Genomic DNA, 14,595 nt, shown 5'->3' on the forward strand with positions numbered 1-14,595 from the left:
GCCCAAGTAAACCCCTTCCCACATAATTGATCACGTGACACAGTCCATACCATACACCATTTGAATGGGAATGCCCCACCGGCCCCTAGGAGTTGTCTCCTTTGCAGCCTGCTGACAGAAGATGTTCAGTCCACCATATTCCTCCCCTGGAAGTCAAGGCCTAATAACTTCAGTAAATTTTCCATCTCTCTCTCTCTCTCTCTCTCTCTCTCTCTCTCTCTCACACACACACACACACACACACACACACATCCGTGGTGATCTCATGCACATTCTGGAAAGCCAAGAGGGCCCCTGTTCATCTACCTGTGGACAGATATGCCATGCAACTCAACTATTTTTCAGCCCTAGCTCCCAAACTGACTATAACTGCCCTGTTCCCACCACCACAGCTGTGTGGCTTAAATTGTTGTGCCCACATGGACCTCAACTCCCATTGGCTCCAACCAGCATGGCTGATGGTCAAGGACTATATGGGAGTAGTAGTCTAGCCATGTCCCCCTCCCCTGATTTTCCTCTTAACCACAAGAATGGAGAATGGCCCAACTGTCCAACGATAGACAGCTAAGCTAATTGATGTGTTGCAATGGCTAGGCACCAACTAGGAGGCTTTATAGCTGCCCCTGGTGCTTCATCTTTCCTGGTGCATCACAACAGCTGTACTCAAGAGTAGGTTTCATTCTGGCTTCCTCTGAAGCAGGACTAGAAGGATGGCCTCATGCTACCATTAAATTGGCACTGTGCCACCATTTTTGCTCCTGGAAGTGACATTACAGTTTCTACAGCTGGAAGGGGACATACCAGTCAGCATGTTGCGGATTCCCTGGATTTGTCACATCCCTGAGTGGGGCACCTTCCTGGATAGTAAGTTCAGAGGGGTTTTCAGTTTCCACTGACTCCTCTTGAGCCGCTTATGTGCTAAGAACCAGCAATGGGATCTTCCTTCTCTGAGGAGGCCTTGTCTGATTCTGGCTCTGCTGCAAGAAGCTGTTGGGGCGTGACACTGCATACCCTCCTGAGCCAATCTTCCCATTGAATGTTCCAGCCCAAAGACTCATAACAAGAACAGAGTTTGGCCATTTGATATTCCACTGGTGTGTCAGGGCCCATAAATGAGCCCTGGATTGCACAAGCAACATCACCACTGGTGTGTGTGTGTGTGTGTGTGTGTGTGTGTGTGTGTAATGTTCATTTATTTATTTTTAAGAGGAGGGCAATGGAGGAAGAGAGAAAGGAGAGAAAGATAGACAGAAAGAGTAACTCAGTCTCCTGTTGCACATTAGGATTGTAAAATTAGGAAGACCAGTGGTCTGCCTCAAGGCTTCTGCAAGTATGAGGCTGGCCTCCCTAAGAAGACCCTATAAGCCTTTTCTCTGAGGATGCCCATTGTGTTGAAATGGATTGAATGTTTGAAATAGAGACCTGAGCTTAGGAAGCTCACTGGGAACATTGGAAGCTGCCTTGGATCCCATATGCTCAAGCCATGGATCCATATGCTCAATATTGTCTATCCTGACTGGCAGTAGCTGTCCTGGGTTTCAGACAGGGGAATCTCTCCCAGTCCTAATCAGATATACTTGGACTGATCCAAGAGGGCTGGGCTTATGCTTCCGCTAGCAGAGAGCCTTAGAATGAGCATACTCGTGAATGGCCACCAGAGTCTGGGTCATGAGAGCCAATGGGAAATTGCACACTCACCAGTTTGTGGACCACTAGCCAGTAATAGCTTCTGCCAAATGTGATATTCAGGCTGTTAATAAGTTTTGCTTAGTGAGCGCTTGTGTCATTATTCCAAAAGCTGAATCTCATGGTGTAGCAACGGAGAGGTATCCAATCGTCTGCTCCCATGCTGTGCCTACTTTAGATTAGGTCAAGTGTTTCCAGGGTGCTGGTAAAGTCTGAGGGTGTTAGACTTGGAAGACAGCAGCAGTTATCTAAAAACCTATGAATAGCTTTCTGGATCAGGCCAATGGCCCATCTAGTCCAGCATCCTGTTCTCACGGTTACCAACCAAATGCCCCAAGGGGAAGCCCCCAAGCAGGACCCAAGTGCAAAAGCACTCTCGCTTCCTGAGGTTTCCAGCAACTGGTATTTAGGAACTTACAACATAGCCATCATGCTTACCTGGTAGCAGAAAGATTTCTATGCAACAGGTCAGAACCAGGTTATTCAGGACCTAGGATAGCTCCCAGGGGGTAACAGGTGTTGCTCCAGCAAAGGTCAGAACCCAGGTCTTGTCTAGTTTTGTCATTCTTGGCTGGCCACATACTGTAACCAATAGACTATCCCTTCCTGAAACCATTTGTTAACAAAAAGAAATAACTCCTGCGAACTTCATGGTCAGCAGGAAAACTGGGGATTTCCCTGGAGGACTCAAATAATATTAAACCAATTTGACCTTTGTGGAATAATAAGGTATTCTGCTCTCACACTTTGCTGAATTTAGGGATGACAGGCCGATCCAGGGAAAGTAGCCGTTGGCGGTAGCTGGTATTCAGGGCAAGATGTTAACTGTCAAACCCTGAGATCAACCCTCAGGCATCTGAATTAATGTTGGAAGGCTTTAGACCTAATGGGGGAAGGAGGGAGAAAATATCTAAGAGGAGGGAAAAGGGTAAGTGGACAGCACTATCAAAGAAGCTTCTAACTTTCACCTGCTTAGAATGGAGAGCTTCCTGGACCTCCACCCCAAGAACGTAGTTATGTGTCTCTTGGATATTAAGGATTTATAGGTTTAGAGTGTAGGTCAATATATGTCAGAAATATTTTCCTTTTTGTTTTTCTAAAGGAGGCAAAGATATTGGGTTAGGAAAGCTTCACATGTGAATGCATGTGAATTTTAGAAGTTTTGCATCCCAAGAACATTGTTGTATGGTTCTTGGATTATCAAGGATTTATGGGTTTAGAGTGGAGATCAAGAAGTGTCAGGTTGCTTCTTTGCTTTCTCCTTCTTTTGCAGGAAAATATATTAGGGTAAAGCCAGTGGGGTGTAATGGTTAAAGCAACAGACAGGGACCCAGAGGAGACCCATTGGCTGACCTTGGGCCAGTTACTACCTCTCAGCCTAACCTACCTCACAGGGTTATTGTGGGGATTAATCCCCCCCCCAAAAAAATCAATTTTCAAGATGTAGTGATGACCACCAATGTGGATGACTTTTTAAGTGGATTAGACAAATTAATGAAGGATTAAGCTATCAGTGGCTACTGGCTACAATGACTAGTATGTTCTCCCTCAATTGCTGGAGGCAGTATGCCTCTCAATGAAGGATGCTGGCAATCCCAAGCAGGGAGAGCACTGTTATGCTCAGGTTCTGCCTTTCAACTTCCCATAATAGGCACCTGCTTGGCCACTGTGAGAAATGAATGCTGGACTATGTGGGCCTGTGGGACCTGATCCAGCAGCCAGGCTCTTCTTTCTGATCTTACATAGTCTTGAACATCTGGAGTGCACCAGGACAAAACAAGCTGCTCTGGGAGGTTGGTTTTTTTTCCCTGGCCAATTTTGTTGCCACTTTATATTTGTTTGGGGACGTGGGTGGCGCTGTGGGTAAAACCTCAGTGCCTGGGGCTTGCCGATCGCATGGTCGGCGGTTCGAATCCCTGCGGCGGGGTGAGCTCCCGTCTTTCGGTCCCAGCTCCTGCCCACCTAGCAGTTTGAAAGCACACCTAAGTGCAAGTAGATAAATAGGTACCGCTTTATAGCGGGAAGGTAAACGGCGTTTCCGTGTGCTGCGCTGGTGCTGGCTCGCCAGCTGCAGCTTCGTCACGCTGGCCCCCAGCCTCTTAAGTGAAATGGGCGCACAACCCTAGAGTCGGACACGACTGGCCCGTACGGGCAGGGGTACCTTTATATTCGTTCAGGTCACACAGCTGAGGTCCCTCCCATTTCTGCAGGGCATTCGCAATTTGACAGGTAGCCCTGTTTGTTTATCCGAGTATTTTATGCTTCTTCTTCTTTACAGTGGGTTCTGTTTTAACTTTCTTTTTTAGCCTCCTATTTCATCCTTATTATTAGCCACTCAGTGCTCTGTCTGAGGAAGAAAAAGAGAAAGGAATTGATTGATTGATTGATTGATTGATTGATTAATAGAAGGAGCATACAGAGATAATAGATCTAGGTAGCTGGCTTATAGAGTAAAGAGAATTTGGCAAGAGCTTAAGTGGCATCCTTCAGAAATTATTGTTGTTACTACATTTATATTCCACCTTTCCTTCAGGGAGCTCAAGGTACATGCTTCTACTCCCTCCCTATTTTATCCACACAACAACCCTGTTGGGCAGGTTAGAGGAAGTGACTTCATGGCTGAGTGGGGAATTTGAACCCTGGTCTTCTGGGTCCTAGTCCAATAAGCCCAGGAGTAGGGAATCTCCAGACTGCAGGCCTCATTGGGACTTGCAGAGGTCCCAGTTTGGCCGAGGCCATTTTCCCAAAACCCATGCCCACCTGCCCCACACGTGACATCATATGTGGCATCAGGTGAGGGGCAGGTGGAGACATGGCATCTAGTCAGAAGGTTACAGTAACTGCCAATCAGCTGATTGGTGGGGAGGGCAAGCCTGCTGGGATTGGCTGCACTACAGGTGCTGGCTTCATGCTCCCTGGGAGCTGCAGCCAATCCCAATTGGCTTGTTTTCACTACAAGTGAGCTGAGTGGGCAGCTTCTTTGCATGGTAAGAATCAAGCATCTTGGGGATTCCCACAAGCCAGGATCCTATTCTTCAGTTTGGCTCATCTCCTGTGCACACACTCCCTTATGATCACCCCTGATGAATACTCTCTTTTTATTTTTTTAACCAAACATTGCCAGCCATTGGGCCCTTTCCACTAGAAATCTACCTTTGGACTTCTCCAAAGACCAAAAACCTCTGTCTGTAGAGATTCCCTTACACACACAACCCCTCTAGCTCCAAGACAGAGGCTGAAGACTCGCACACATTTAGGGTGAAAGAGAACTGATGGTTTGAAATTCTCATGCATCATAATCCCCTTAAAGCAGGCGGATTGATGACTTCATCAGAAGGATTGTGAACTCAACTTTGCTAGCTAGTGGTACACTTGAGGCTGAGAGATCTAGGGCTAGCTTTTTAGTCTTACCCTAATGGCAATTACAGAGACTAGCCAATTTTCCTGACAACCTCAAGGAAGCCCCATGTGAGAAGATCTACCATACATTACTGCCTCCTCATTTGTTTTAATCACAGGGAAATAGAAGTGATGTAGATTTCATCTCTTCTTCATCCTGGCCTTTTGAAAACCTGCTCAGATGTTTTCTTTAATGCAGCTGTTCTAAGTAGTGCAGTTCTCCAAATTCTCAAAAGATTTGTTCCCCTCTGAAAGTGGATTCTAGGGTTTTTATGTTTCTGTTTTATTTGGGGTACTATCTCATTTCTTTAGCAACCCTTACAACAGCCTTTTAAGGTAGGCTAGTATTTATTTATTTATTTTGTGGATGGCAGGGCAAGGGGGAGAGTGGGAGGGAAGAAGAAGAAATTTGATTTGGTTCACATTTAAAGTTGCACCTATGAATCTGCACTTTCCAAAACATGACTGTTCTTCAAAACGTACACTTCTCTGAATTTTTACAATTGTCTAGCCAAGTAATGTGCACAAAAATGAATACATTTGGGAAATGTGTGCATGAACAAATACGTATATTAGTGAAACTAACATAAGAAAACGAATTCTATTGACTGATGGGAAGCCTTCAAGCAGGACCTTAATGCTAAAAGGAGACCTTGTTTCCACAAGTAAGGAGACTATCACTAAAAAGGGTCTAGTCACCTGCCATCTTATCACGTGATCCTGTGTGCTGGTGAAGCATTGTGTCCAAGAGTGTGAGTTGTATCCCCGGGTTTGACTCTCACCCCAGGAATTCCTGGGTTCAGATCTCATTCCAGTCACCAACGCAAGCCTAGTCTTCTGGGTTCAGTTCCTTGTCCCCTTGTACAGTGTGGGGATAAAAAATAAATGCTAGCCTATCTCAGAAGGCTGTTGTAAGGATTACTAATGCAAATTTGTTATAATGCAATTGAACCCTTGGCAGTTTGCTCCACTGATGATGGTGATGATTCCGAAATAGCAAGCTATTTCTAGGCTCTGATCAGGGACAGATTAAGATATGTTGAGGACTGACCCAGCCCTCACCTGGCACTAGTGTGGTTTGACACCTTATGGGTACCTGGTCTGATGAAAATTTGATACAGGTATTTCTGCACAGGTTTATAAACACAGTATGACAAGTATATAACCACTAAGAATATTTTTGTCATATCAGAACGCTAATGACTGCTTTAGGGTCTGTTTTCCCATTTCCTTTATTTTTTAACCAGTTATATAAAACTTGATATTTAGTCATTTATGTGTGTGTATAGGCTTCTCACAATCCAAGGCCCTAAACTGTAGCTCACTTAGCCTGTGTATAAATTCATCACTTCCTCTGATATCTAGCCAGGTAAGGCTCAAGCAAATTCTAGTAACTCCAAAGCAAGGGCTTTAGTTAGAACATTGGTCTCTTCTTTGCTTTCATCAGTCTGGGGAACATCCCGAGTATGAAAAGATCTCGCAGACCATCTCTCCACCCCACCCCCTCTACCTTGACTACTGGCTCAGCATAACATTAGCCATGTCCAACGATCCCACCTAATTCACCTTCACTTTTATCAATGTAGGGTGCTTAGCTAGGACCCTTAATTAACTCTCCTGTGCTTTCATTTCCATGATGTCAATTTCCAGCATGTTCTCCCCAAATCTCTCCATCCAGTTGCAGACAACATTGTTGTAAAGATGCTGTCAGAGCGTTTGAACAGGCTGGACTGCCACATCCGAGGCTGGGTGCTCCACGGATTCCCTCGGGATGAGGACCAGGCAAAGCTGATGCAGCGTGCAAATATTAATCCAAACAGGTAACAAAGAAACTTTTCTTCAGGGACATTCTGTGTGTGAGTAACTCAGAGGCAGAGCAGTGATCTTTCCTTCACAGCCTGCTCTGAGGCAGTGGTGGGTATTTGTGCTCCCATAAGAACATAAGAAGAGTCTGCTGGTTCAGGCCAGTGACCCATCTAGTCCACCATCCTGTTTCTTACAGTGGCCAACCAGATGCCTGTAGGAAACCTGTAAGCAGGACCTGAGCACAAATGCAACCTGTCCTCCTGTGGTTTCCAGCAGCTGGTATTCAGAGACATAATGCCTCTGACAGTGGAGGCAGAGATTAGCCATCATTAGCCACCTCCTCCATGGTCTAATCCTCTTCTAAACACACCTAGGTTGTTGAGCATCACTACTTCTTGTCCTGAATCTTCCCTTCTGCCCTGCCCCCAAATCTCTGTGTGAATACCCTCTGTTATCCCTGCACTTCTTCCCTGCCCACGACAACCCTCCATAAGCCATGGCCCTCCAGAGGCCACACTCCTCCCCAGCAATGCTCTGTCTCTGAACTGTGACCATGGCTCTCGCTTACCTGTGTGGAGGATGGAGATGTGGGGTGGTGCTGGTGGGGTGGAAGCCTCTGGATTTTGATTGGCTGGAATGTCAACCATGGTACAGAATGTATGAGCGGCAACTGTTGATCTGTCTGCTTACAGCTGTGGCCCCACCAATCACTGGCATGTGGCCCCTGGGAGCTTGCCCATGAAGGAATGTAGACTGAAAAAGGCACCCAGGCCATTCTCCAAGCTGTCATTCCTGTATAGACCTGTGAAGCCTCAGGAGAATAAGCCTTGCATGTGCAGAAATGGGACATCCAGACCATTAAATTAGAGCAGTCTGGATGTGCCTCTAGTTGTAGAGGGCACCTTTTGCCACAGGTAGGGATTATTGATGTGAATGCAGTGGTGTAATGCTGTGGGGTCAGTGGGGGCAGGGATTTCAAAGGCCTGTTACTATTTCCAGAGCATGATCCCTGCCTCTAGCATCCTAGAGCCACCCCATTAGCCACTGTAAGCTCCAAAACTAAGCATTTAAGTGTTCTGAAAATACAAAGTGCTTAAGTATCCAGAGAGTGGAGTGCAAGTTCTGTTACATAGACTAGAACTTCAAGGGAAACAGATCTTAAGCCACTCTGGAAGAAAATAATCTGAGCACACCAAATCATTTGGCTATGTACGTTCGCAGAAAATAGCAGATCTGGCTGAAAAGCAGCACATGGAAGCCTGCATTTGTTGTTGCAATGCATCTGTAATTACTGTTGTGCAGTTATAAGATTATTTCATCATCTCAGAAGGTTGTATAATCTTAGAAGGGGCGTGGCTACAACTCCCACAAAAGGTCCCTTCACTTCTGAATTTGCCACTACACTCCTGCATGAGTGTGGAAATTCCTGAGTATGATGGGAGGGGTGTATGTGTTTTATTAGGGGACGGAGAAACTGATTTGATTCTGAGACTGATGCCTTCCACATACACACACAAAGCTGTTGACAAGCACTGGGCGAGAGAGAAACAATTGGTGGAAGCACAGCTAGCGGTCTGGTGGAAGCTGGGCTGTAAATCAGTTGCTTCTGGCACAGGTTATAAAACACACTGTCTGCAATGGAGTGTGATTTCAGCGGGGGAGGGGCTGCGGGAAACCCAGATAGAATTAGTGCTTGGAAATCAATCTGGGAATGGAAGTGGAAAGGTATAAATCACAGCCTGAACCAATTGCATCTCCCCTTCTGCCTCCTCATTTTTAGGTGGGCTCAGGTTGATGAAATTAGATTAAAATAAATTTACATATATATCAAGTTTTATTATTAAAACCCCGTCACATCAGTAAACAAAGTTATTGGTGGAAAGGTCCGTTACTCTGTGCTGGGAACTCCGAGTAGACCTCTCTGGTTGATCAAAAGGCAGAATTATTGTCGGGACATAAACTTGTGAGTCTGTTTCTTAGAAGTAATAAATGGTTTAGTGTTCAACTACGATGTTTTATCTGACTTCCATCTCATAAACCTGGTGCAAATAATACTGAATTATATACCTTTGAGCAGTATCAGTCTCTTGGCTCTCCCGTCTTATGGAAGAGTAGAGGAAAGAAACTCAGTAATTGATGGCAGGGAAGAATGAAAAATCAAGTTATTTGAAAGGGTGGGGAGGAACACCCCCACCCCCCAAACTACAAGGAGCAAATTGGACTATAAAGTTCCTTAATATGTAATAATAAAAAAGAGAGATCTCTTGCAACCTCAGGAACAGCACCCAGAGATCTGCCCTTAAAGCAAAGAAGGAAATAATGTATTTCACACTGCCAACAGAGAAGGTATTAAATTTTGTTTAAATCAGCGTTGGCCTCCAAAGCAAGATGAACAACGGCAGGCTCACAAAGGACATGCAGGCAACCCACATTTTGCACGGGGGTTACATTCCAGGTCATTGTGCACCTCGGTGGAGCATGCATAAGCCCTCCCTTGCCCCCGTTATGCCCTGTTATGCCCCGTCACATCCTCCTTCTGGTCCGAAAACAGCTCGCGCATATATTGTCACTCGTTTTTGAACATGCACAAAACAGGAGTTGGCTGTACTGACAGACAATCAGGGAAGTACTTCTTCACACAGCAATGTAATTTTTAAATTATGGAATTCACTGCAATACCTGGTGATGGCCACCTGCCCCAAGGGCTTATAACAACGATTATATAGACACCTAGAGGAGCAGCCTATCAAGCATAATAACAAAACGGAGCATCCCTATGAGGAAGTACTATTCCACTGAATGGGACAGGAGGGGGAATGTGATTCAGTTTGCATTTTTTTTTATGATATTTATTGAAAGTTTAAAATTACAGAGAATAAAAAAGAGAGAAGGAGAAGAAAAAGAAGGAAAAGAAGGAAAAGAACAGAAAAAAGAAATATATATATATACCTCGTCGAAACGTCGCCTAGACACCCCAACTCTTACACGGGAAGATACCCGAAGACACCAAAACCTGCATTCCTGTACCCGTGAAAATCTACGAAAGCAAATATATATATATATATATATATATATGCTTTCGTAGATTTTCACGGGTACAGGAATGCAGGTTTTGGTGTCTTCGGGTGTCTTCCCGTGTAAGAGTTGGGGTGTCTAGGCGACGTTTCGACGAGGTCTCACTCGTCATCTTCAGGCTGGTGCTTTCGGCTTCTTGTTACTGGAACAGAGCTCTGTTCCAGTAACAAGAAGCCGAAAGCACCAGCCTGAAGATGACGAGTGAGACCTCGTCGAAACGTCGCCTAGACACCCCAACTCTTACACGGGAAGACACCCGAAGACACCAAAACCTGCATATATATATATATATATATATATATATATATATATATAATCAGAAAAACAAGGAATTAATCAATACAAGTCAATAAAAAGAAAAAAAGAAAAATACAAAACACACAATACATCAAAACCAACAACAAAAAAAGGAAAAACAAAAAATTTAAAAACAAATCCAATATTCCCAAATCTTTATCTTTCGTTAATTTGTTTCATCGACCTCCTCACACCTCCCTTTTTTGTATTCTAATTAATTATCTCAGCAAATCCTTTCCATCTTTCACTATATTCTATCATGAAATTACCTTAATTTATTTTAAGCTTATCTTACCATAAAAAGCCCTAGAGCTTAAAACTTAAAACTTATTTATACATAATTCCTTATAGAATTTCTACTAAAGCCAAATAGTTTCATTCCAGCATTTTTCTAACACTCGTTAATTTTACACTAACTCTCTAAATGAATTTTTGAACTTTCTTCCAATCTTCATCCATCGTCTCTTCTTCCTGGTCTCGGGTTTTGTCAGTCCTTTCTATCCCTTCCATCTAGTCCATTAACCTGGTGACCTTCTATCCGAGGCTCTTAAGTCTTTTCCATGTCCCTTCTGCAGGTCTTCTTCATGTTTATACCTGCACTTTACTTTATCTTCTGCTGATCTTATTCTTAATTTCCTTCCTTTCTCACTGAGGGGTAGATCTCGGGGAGACTCCAACTTGACAATGTCTTTATCCCTTCTTGACAGGTCAGCCCAATCTCCACAGTCAGCACTGAAATCCAAAAGATATTTGAAGGCATGTTTCAAAGTCCCTCCAAAGTTAAGGGCCCCCACAACTCCAAACTCCCCCTGGCCCACAACCAGATCCCAAAAGTCAGAACATTCCTGCATAGGGGGATCCATCCAGCTTCCCATCTCCAAACCAAACAGTACTCCATCTCTCCCAATCTGACTTTCTCCAGGTTCAGTCGTCAGAAACAACAACTTATTTTCCTGCAAGGCTGTGGCTCTCTCCATTTCTATTACTTGAGGTTCAGCAACAACCTCCTCCTTTGTCTTCTGCACAACTTGCCCTGTCAAAGCAAATTCCTGAGATGGTTCCTGAGTAGTTTCTATGTAGGTATTCACCGTTTGTCCAAAATTGCTAACTGCAACAGTCATCAAATCCATCTTTTCATTTAGCTGTTCCAGGAAAGCGCTTGTCTTGCAAAGAGCAAGCGCTAAAACTTCTTCTAGACACATTCTTGCTCAAGGTCAATGTCAGGTTCCCACGATCTTTAATCTCTGCAGCTGTAAAATTCCCCAGATCGATTCCAGCAACAGTATCACAAGCTCCCTCTAGAGGAAACAATTTCTGTTTGTATCCGTCTTTTTGAAAGCAGCTCCAGCAACAAAATTACTTTCGTTTTCCAGATATTTTATTCCTTTTTATATGCAGAAGGAAACATTGGAATCAATATGTTTCTCTTTTTTAACTATCTGTCAAAAAGCGTTTTATTTACAGTCAATGAACTTCCCCAAAGCGTCTGTCTCTGACACCCCGTTCCCAGGTTCAAGACGGTGGAAATTTATCTTTCTTTACTCTCTCTCCTGCAGGTTTAAACAATCTAAGATTTCCCCCCTCTTCTCCTGCTTCCAAGGGGGGTTTGGTGTTCTTAACTGATGAAAATTTAGTCCTTTACAAACGACTTTCCATACTTTAGCTTGCAATGTCTTTGCTTCAATCTATTTACAAAAGCGGAAGGCGGACTTCCAGTTTAGACCTTCCCGCTTCAGTGCCAAATTAATTCAACTTTTAAAACTCCAATTCTTCACTTTACTCACGGGTAGTTACTTTTAAATCCAATTGTCCACAGGAAAAAGTCAGCGCTCTCCGGCAACAGCTGTGCGGCTTCACTCCGTGAAAGTAGCAATCGTTCGAAGCACCATGCCGCTCACCCCACGTCGCTCCGGAGCCCCAAAATGGGTTTCCCCGCTAGTAGGGGAGGCGCTCTTGGTGCCCGCCGAATCCCACATTCCCAGGCTTCCTCTGCCTGGGATTTTTAAGGGGTCCCCGCCTTCGCCGCGGCGGCAAGACCCGATTCTCACGGAGCGGGTTCCTCTCAGTCAGAGGAACTCCGCCATTGCCGATGGCGCTAACCCGGAAGTCCATGATTCAGTTTGCATTTAAAGGCGGTCTTACCAAATTCTCACTTCCCGAAATGAAACTTGAACCGACACAGAGCTATCCTTCAGGATTCACACTTCTCAAAATTTCCAAAGTGCAGTACTCTGGCCAGGTAATGTGTGCAGCTGCAGACATACTTCTGGAAGTGTGACCTGGTTTTTGGAAGTACATCTGCAGCTGGATCTGGCTTCAGTGGATGCTTCGAAGTGGCAGTGGAGACCTTGGTCTAGTTGCTGTGATGGTGGCAGAGAGCCAGCAGAGGGAAGGTGCTGGGTGGCTGGGTGGGCAGATGGTGGCATCAGTTTGGGGCAGTCTGAGCCACATTCGTAGGTAGGGGGTGATGGCGGCAGGGCATGCCACATGGCACACGCATTGTCAGGATGTGGCGCACATTGTTGGAAGGAGGCCTCGTCCATCCCCTCAACATTGCGGGGGCTTCGTCCCCTGCTACAAATATTGAGGGGGCTGGTGGCACCTATGCTTGGATAGGAGATGAGTTTGGCTCATATAGAAAAGTGGCACTGCCACTAAAAAGCATCAGAGGGGCCAGTGGAGAATGGCAGTGCAGCCAGTGAGGGACCCTTCCAAGCTCTTGGGGGCACTCAGAAAGTGCCCAAATGGGCTGGCAAAAGGCTCCAGGCCCAATTCCAATAAAATGTAATTTGTCTATACTTCTCTCTTAATATTTCACAGATTGAGCCAATATTAAAAGGCTCTGGTGGGTCTCTCTAATTGGATCACTCCCCTAACCCCCAGCATTTCTGCTTTGTTGGTAATATGTTCCACTTTCCCAAAACCAGATATAGGATGAGTGTTTTAAATTTTAAGAACAAATTTTAAGTGGTGAGGGAAGAGTGGGAATTTGGATGATTCTTCCTGCATTTTTTCTTTTGGTCATTATTTAGGCCTTCATCTTCCAGCATCTGATTTTCAGGTTGGATTAGGGATAATAAACAGCCTATTAATGGAGGCCTGAACTAGGAGATGGAGTTTGAACCAGCAGCAAAATTCAATGGCTGAGAGAGGTTAATAACTCTATTACTACCAGCTCTATTCTTTAGCCGTTTGAAGAGCTAGGTATTAGCCCTATCTTACTCCTCTATTAATTGAGCTAATAGAACCCCAGTGACCTTCACATGGTGCCATTATCCGTGAGTTTGCCAGACGTGGGCAGGAATACTTATAGCTGAATATGTATTCTGCGGATGCTCCCGTTTCAGTTGGAAGAAAGATTTTGGTTAAAGATCACCTAACTTCAAATCTTCTGTTCTTTCCTCCTCTTAACATTTACCTGCTGCTTTCCGTGGCCAATCGAAAAAATATTTAAAAAAGTGGAGAGATGAAGGTACGTGACTTAATTAAGATCCCAACAAGTTAATGAGGGAAGTTTTTGGAGTCCAGAGTCAAAAGTGCTCGTGTGTATGTGAAAGAGAAAGAGAGAGAGAGAGATTATTTTTGATGGCTGGATTAATCAACACTTGAATAAATTTAAAAAACTGGGCTCTTATCCCATTCTATACGCTTGCTTTGCAAAATGGCACCACACAAAGATCAATGAAGAAAAGAAGATGAGAAATCATTAATTTTATAATTTACTGAGTTTGTAACCTGACCTTCCTCCTCAAGGATTGTAGGGCAGTTAATAGAGATACAATTTTTAAAGATGAAAATGAAATAAATTATAAAACAGATTTAAACATTCTAAAAACAGTTGCAATCAAAAGCATCTAAAAGCAGTTAGAGTTTTTTAAAAAAAACATTGTAAAAGCAATTTCAGTTAAAAACATTCTTCCATCCTATGACCTCATGGTTTCCAGGATCAGTATTCTTCAGCCACTCAATCCCTAGCTAAATGGGAATGTTTTCACATTCTTCCTGAAAAGTTACTAATAATGGACACATGCACACCTCATTAGGGAAGGCATTCCACAATCTTCCATTATTATTATTATTATTATTATTATTATTATTATTATTATTATTATTCTATTATCCTGCCTTTCTCTCCAGATGGGATTCAAGGCTGCATCCAATATTTAAAAAACAACCTTATAAAATACAAAGTAATAAAAAGAAACTACCGTAGTTAATAACAATAGTTAAAATACATGCGAATATATTTAGAGCCAGCTATCCAAATCCACTTTGCCCCAACAGCAGCCCAGTGATCAGCATCACCTGCACCTTAGTTTCCAAAGGCTGGTC

At 44.0% G+C, this 14,595-nt stretch overlaps 1 protein-coding gene and 1 long non-coding RNA gene across 6 annotated transcripts in view; one reads left to right on the forward strand and one right to left on the reverse strand.

The window, feature by feature from the left end:
• The window catches only part of AK8 (adenylate kinase 8), a 121,659-nt gene that overhangs the window by 76,926 nt on the left and 30,138 nt on the right, over window positions 1-14,595 (forward strand). For all 5 annotated transcript variants that reach the window (XM_081179236.1, XM_081179234.1, XM_081179235.1 and 2 more), the window contains one exon: window positions 6,764-6,905. In XM_081179236.1, coding sequence (XP_081035362.1) covers window positions 6,764-6,905 — 142 coding nt within the window. The remainder of the gene's footprint in view (window positions 1-6,763; window positions 6,906-14,595) is intronic.
• Window positions 3,311-5,415, reverse strand: LOC308578754. Its single transcript, XR_014004088.1, has 3 exons — window positions 4,840-5,415; window positions 3,848-4,033; window positions 3,311-3,513 (listed from the first exon to the last, which is right to left on the reverse strand). It is a non-coding gene; the product is annotated as an uncharacterized lncRNA (long non-coding RNA).

Source organism: Podarcis bocagei (genome assembly GCF_964188305.1).
Source record: "Podarcis bocagei genome assembly, chromosome: Z".
In the NCBI taxonomy this organism is placed as follows: domain Eukaryota; kingdom Metazoa; phylum Chordata; class Lepidosauria; order Squamata; family Lacertidae; genus Podarcis; species Podarcis bocagei.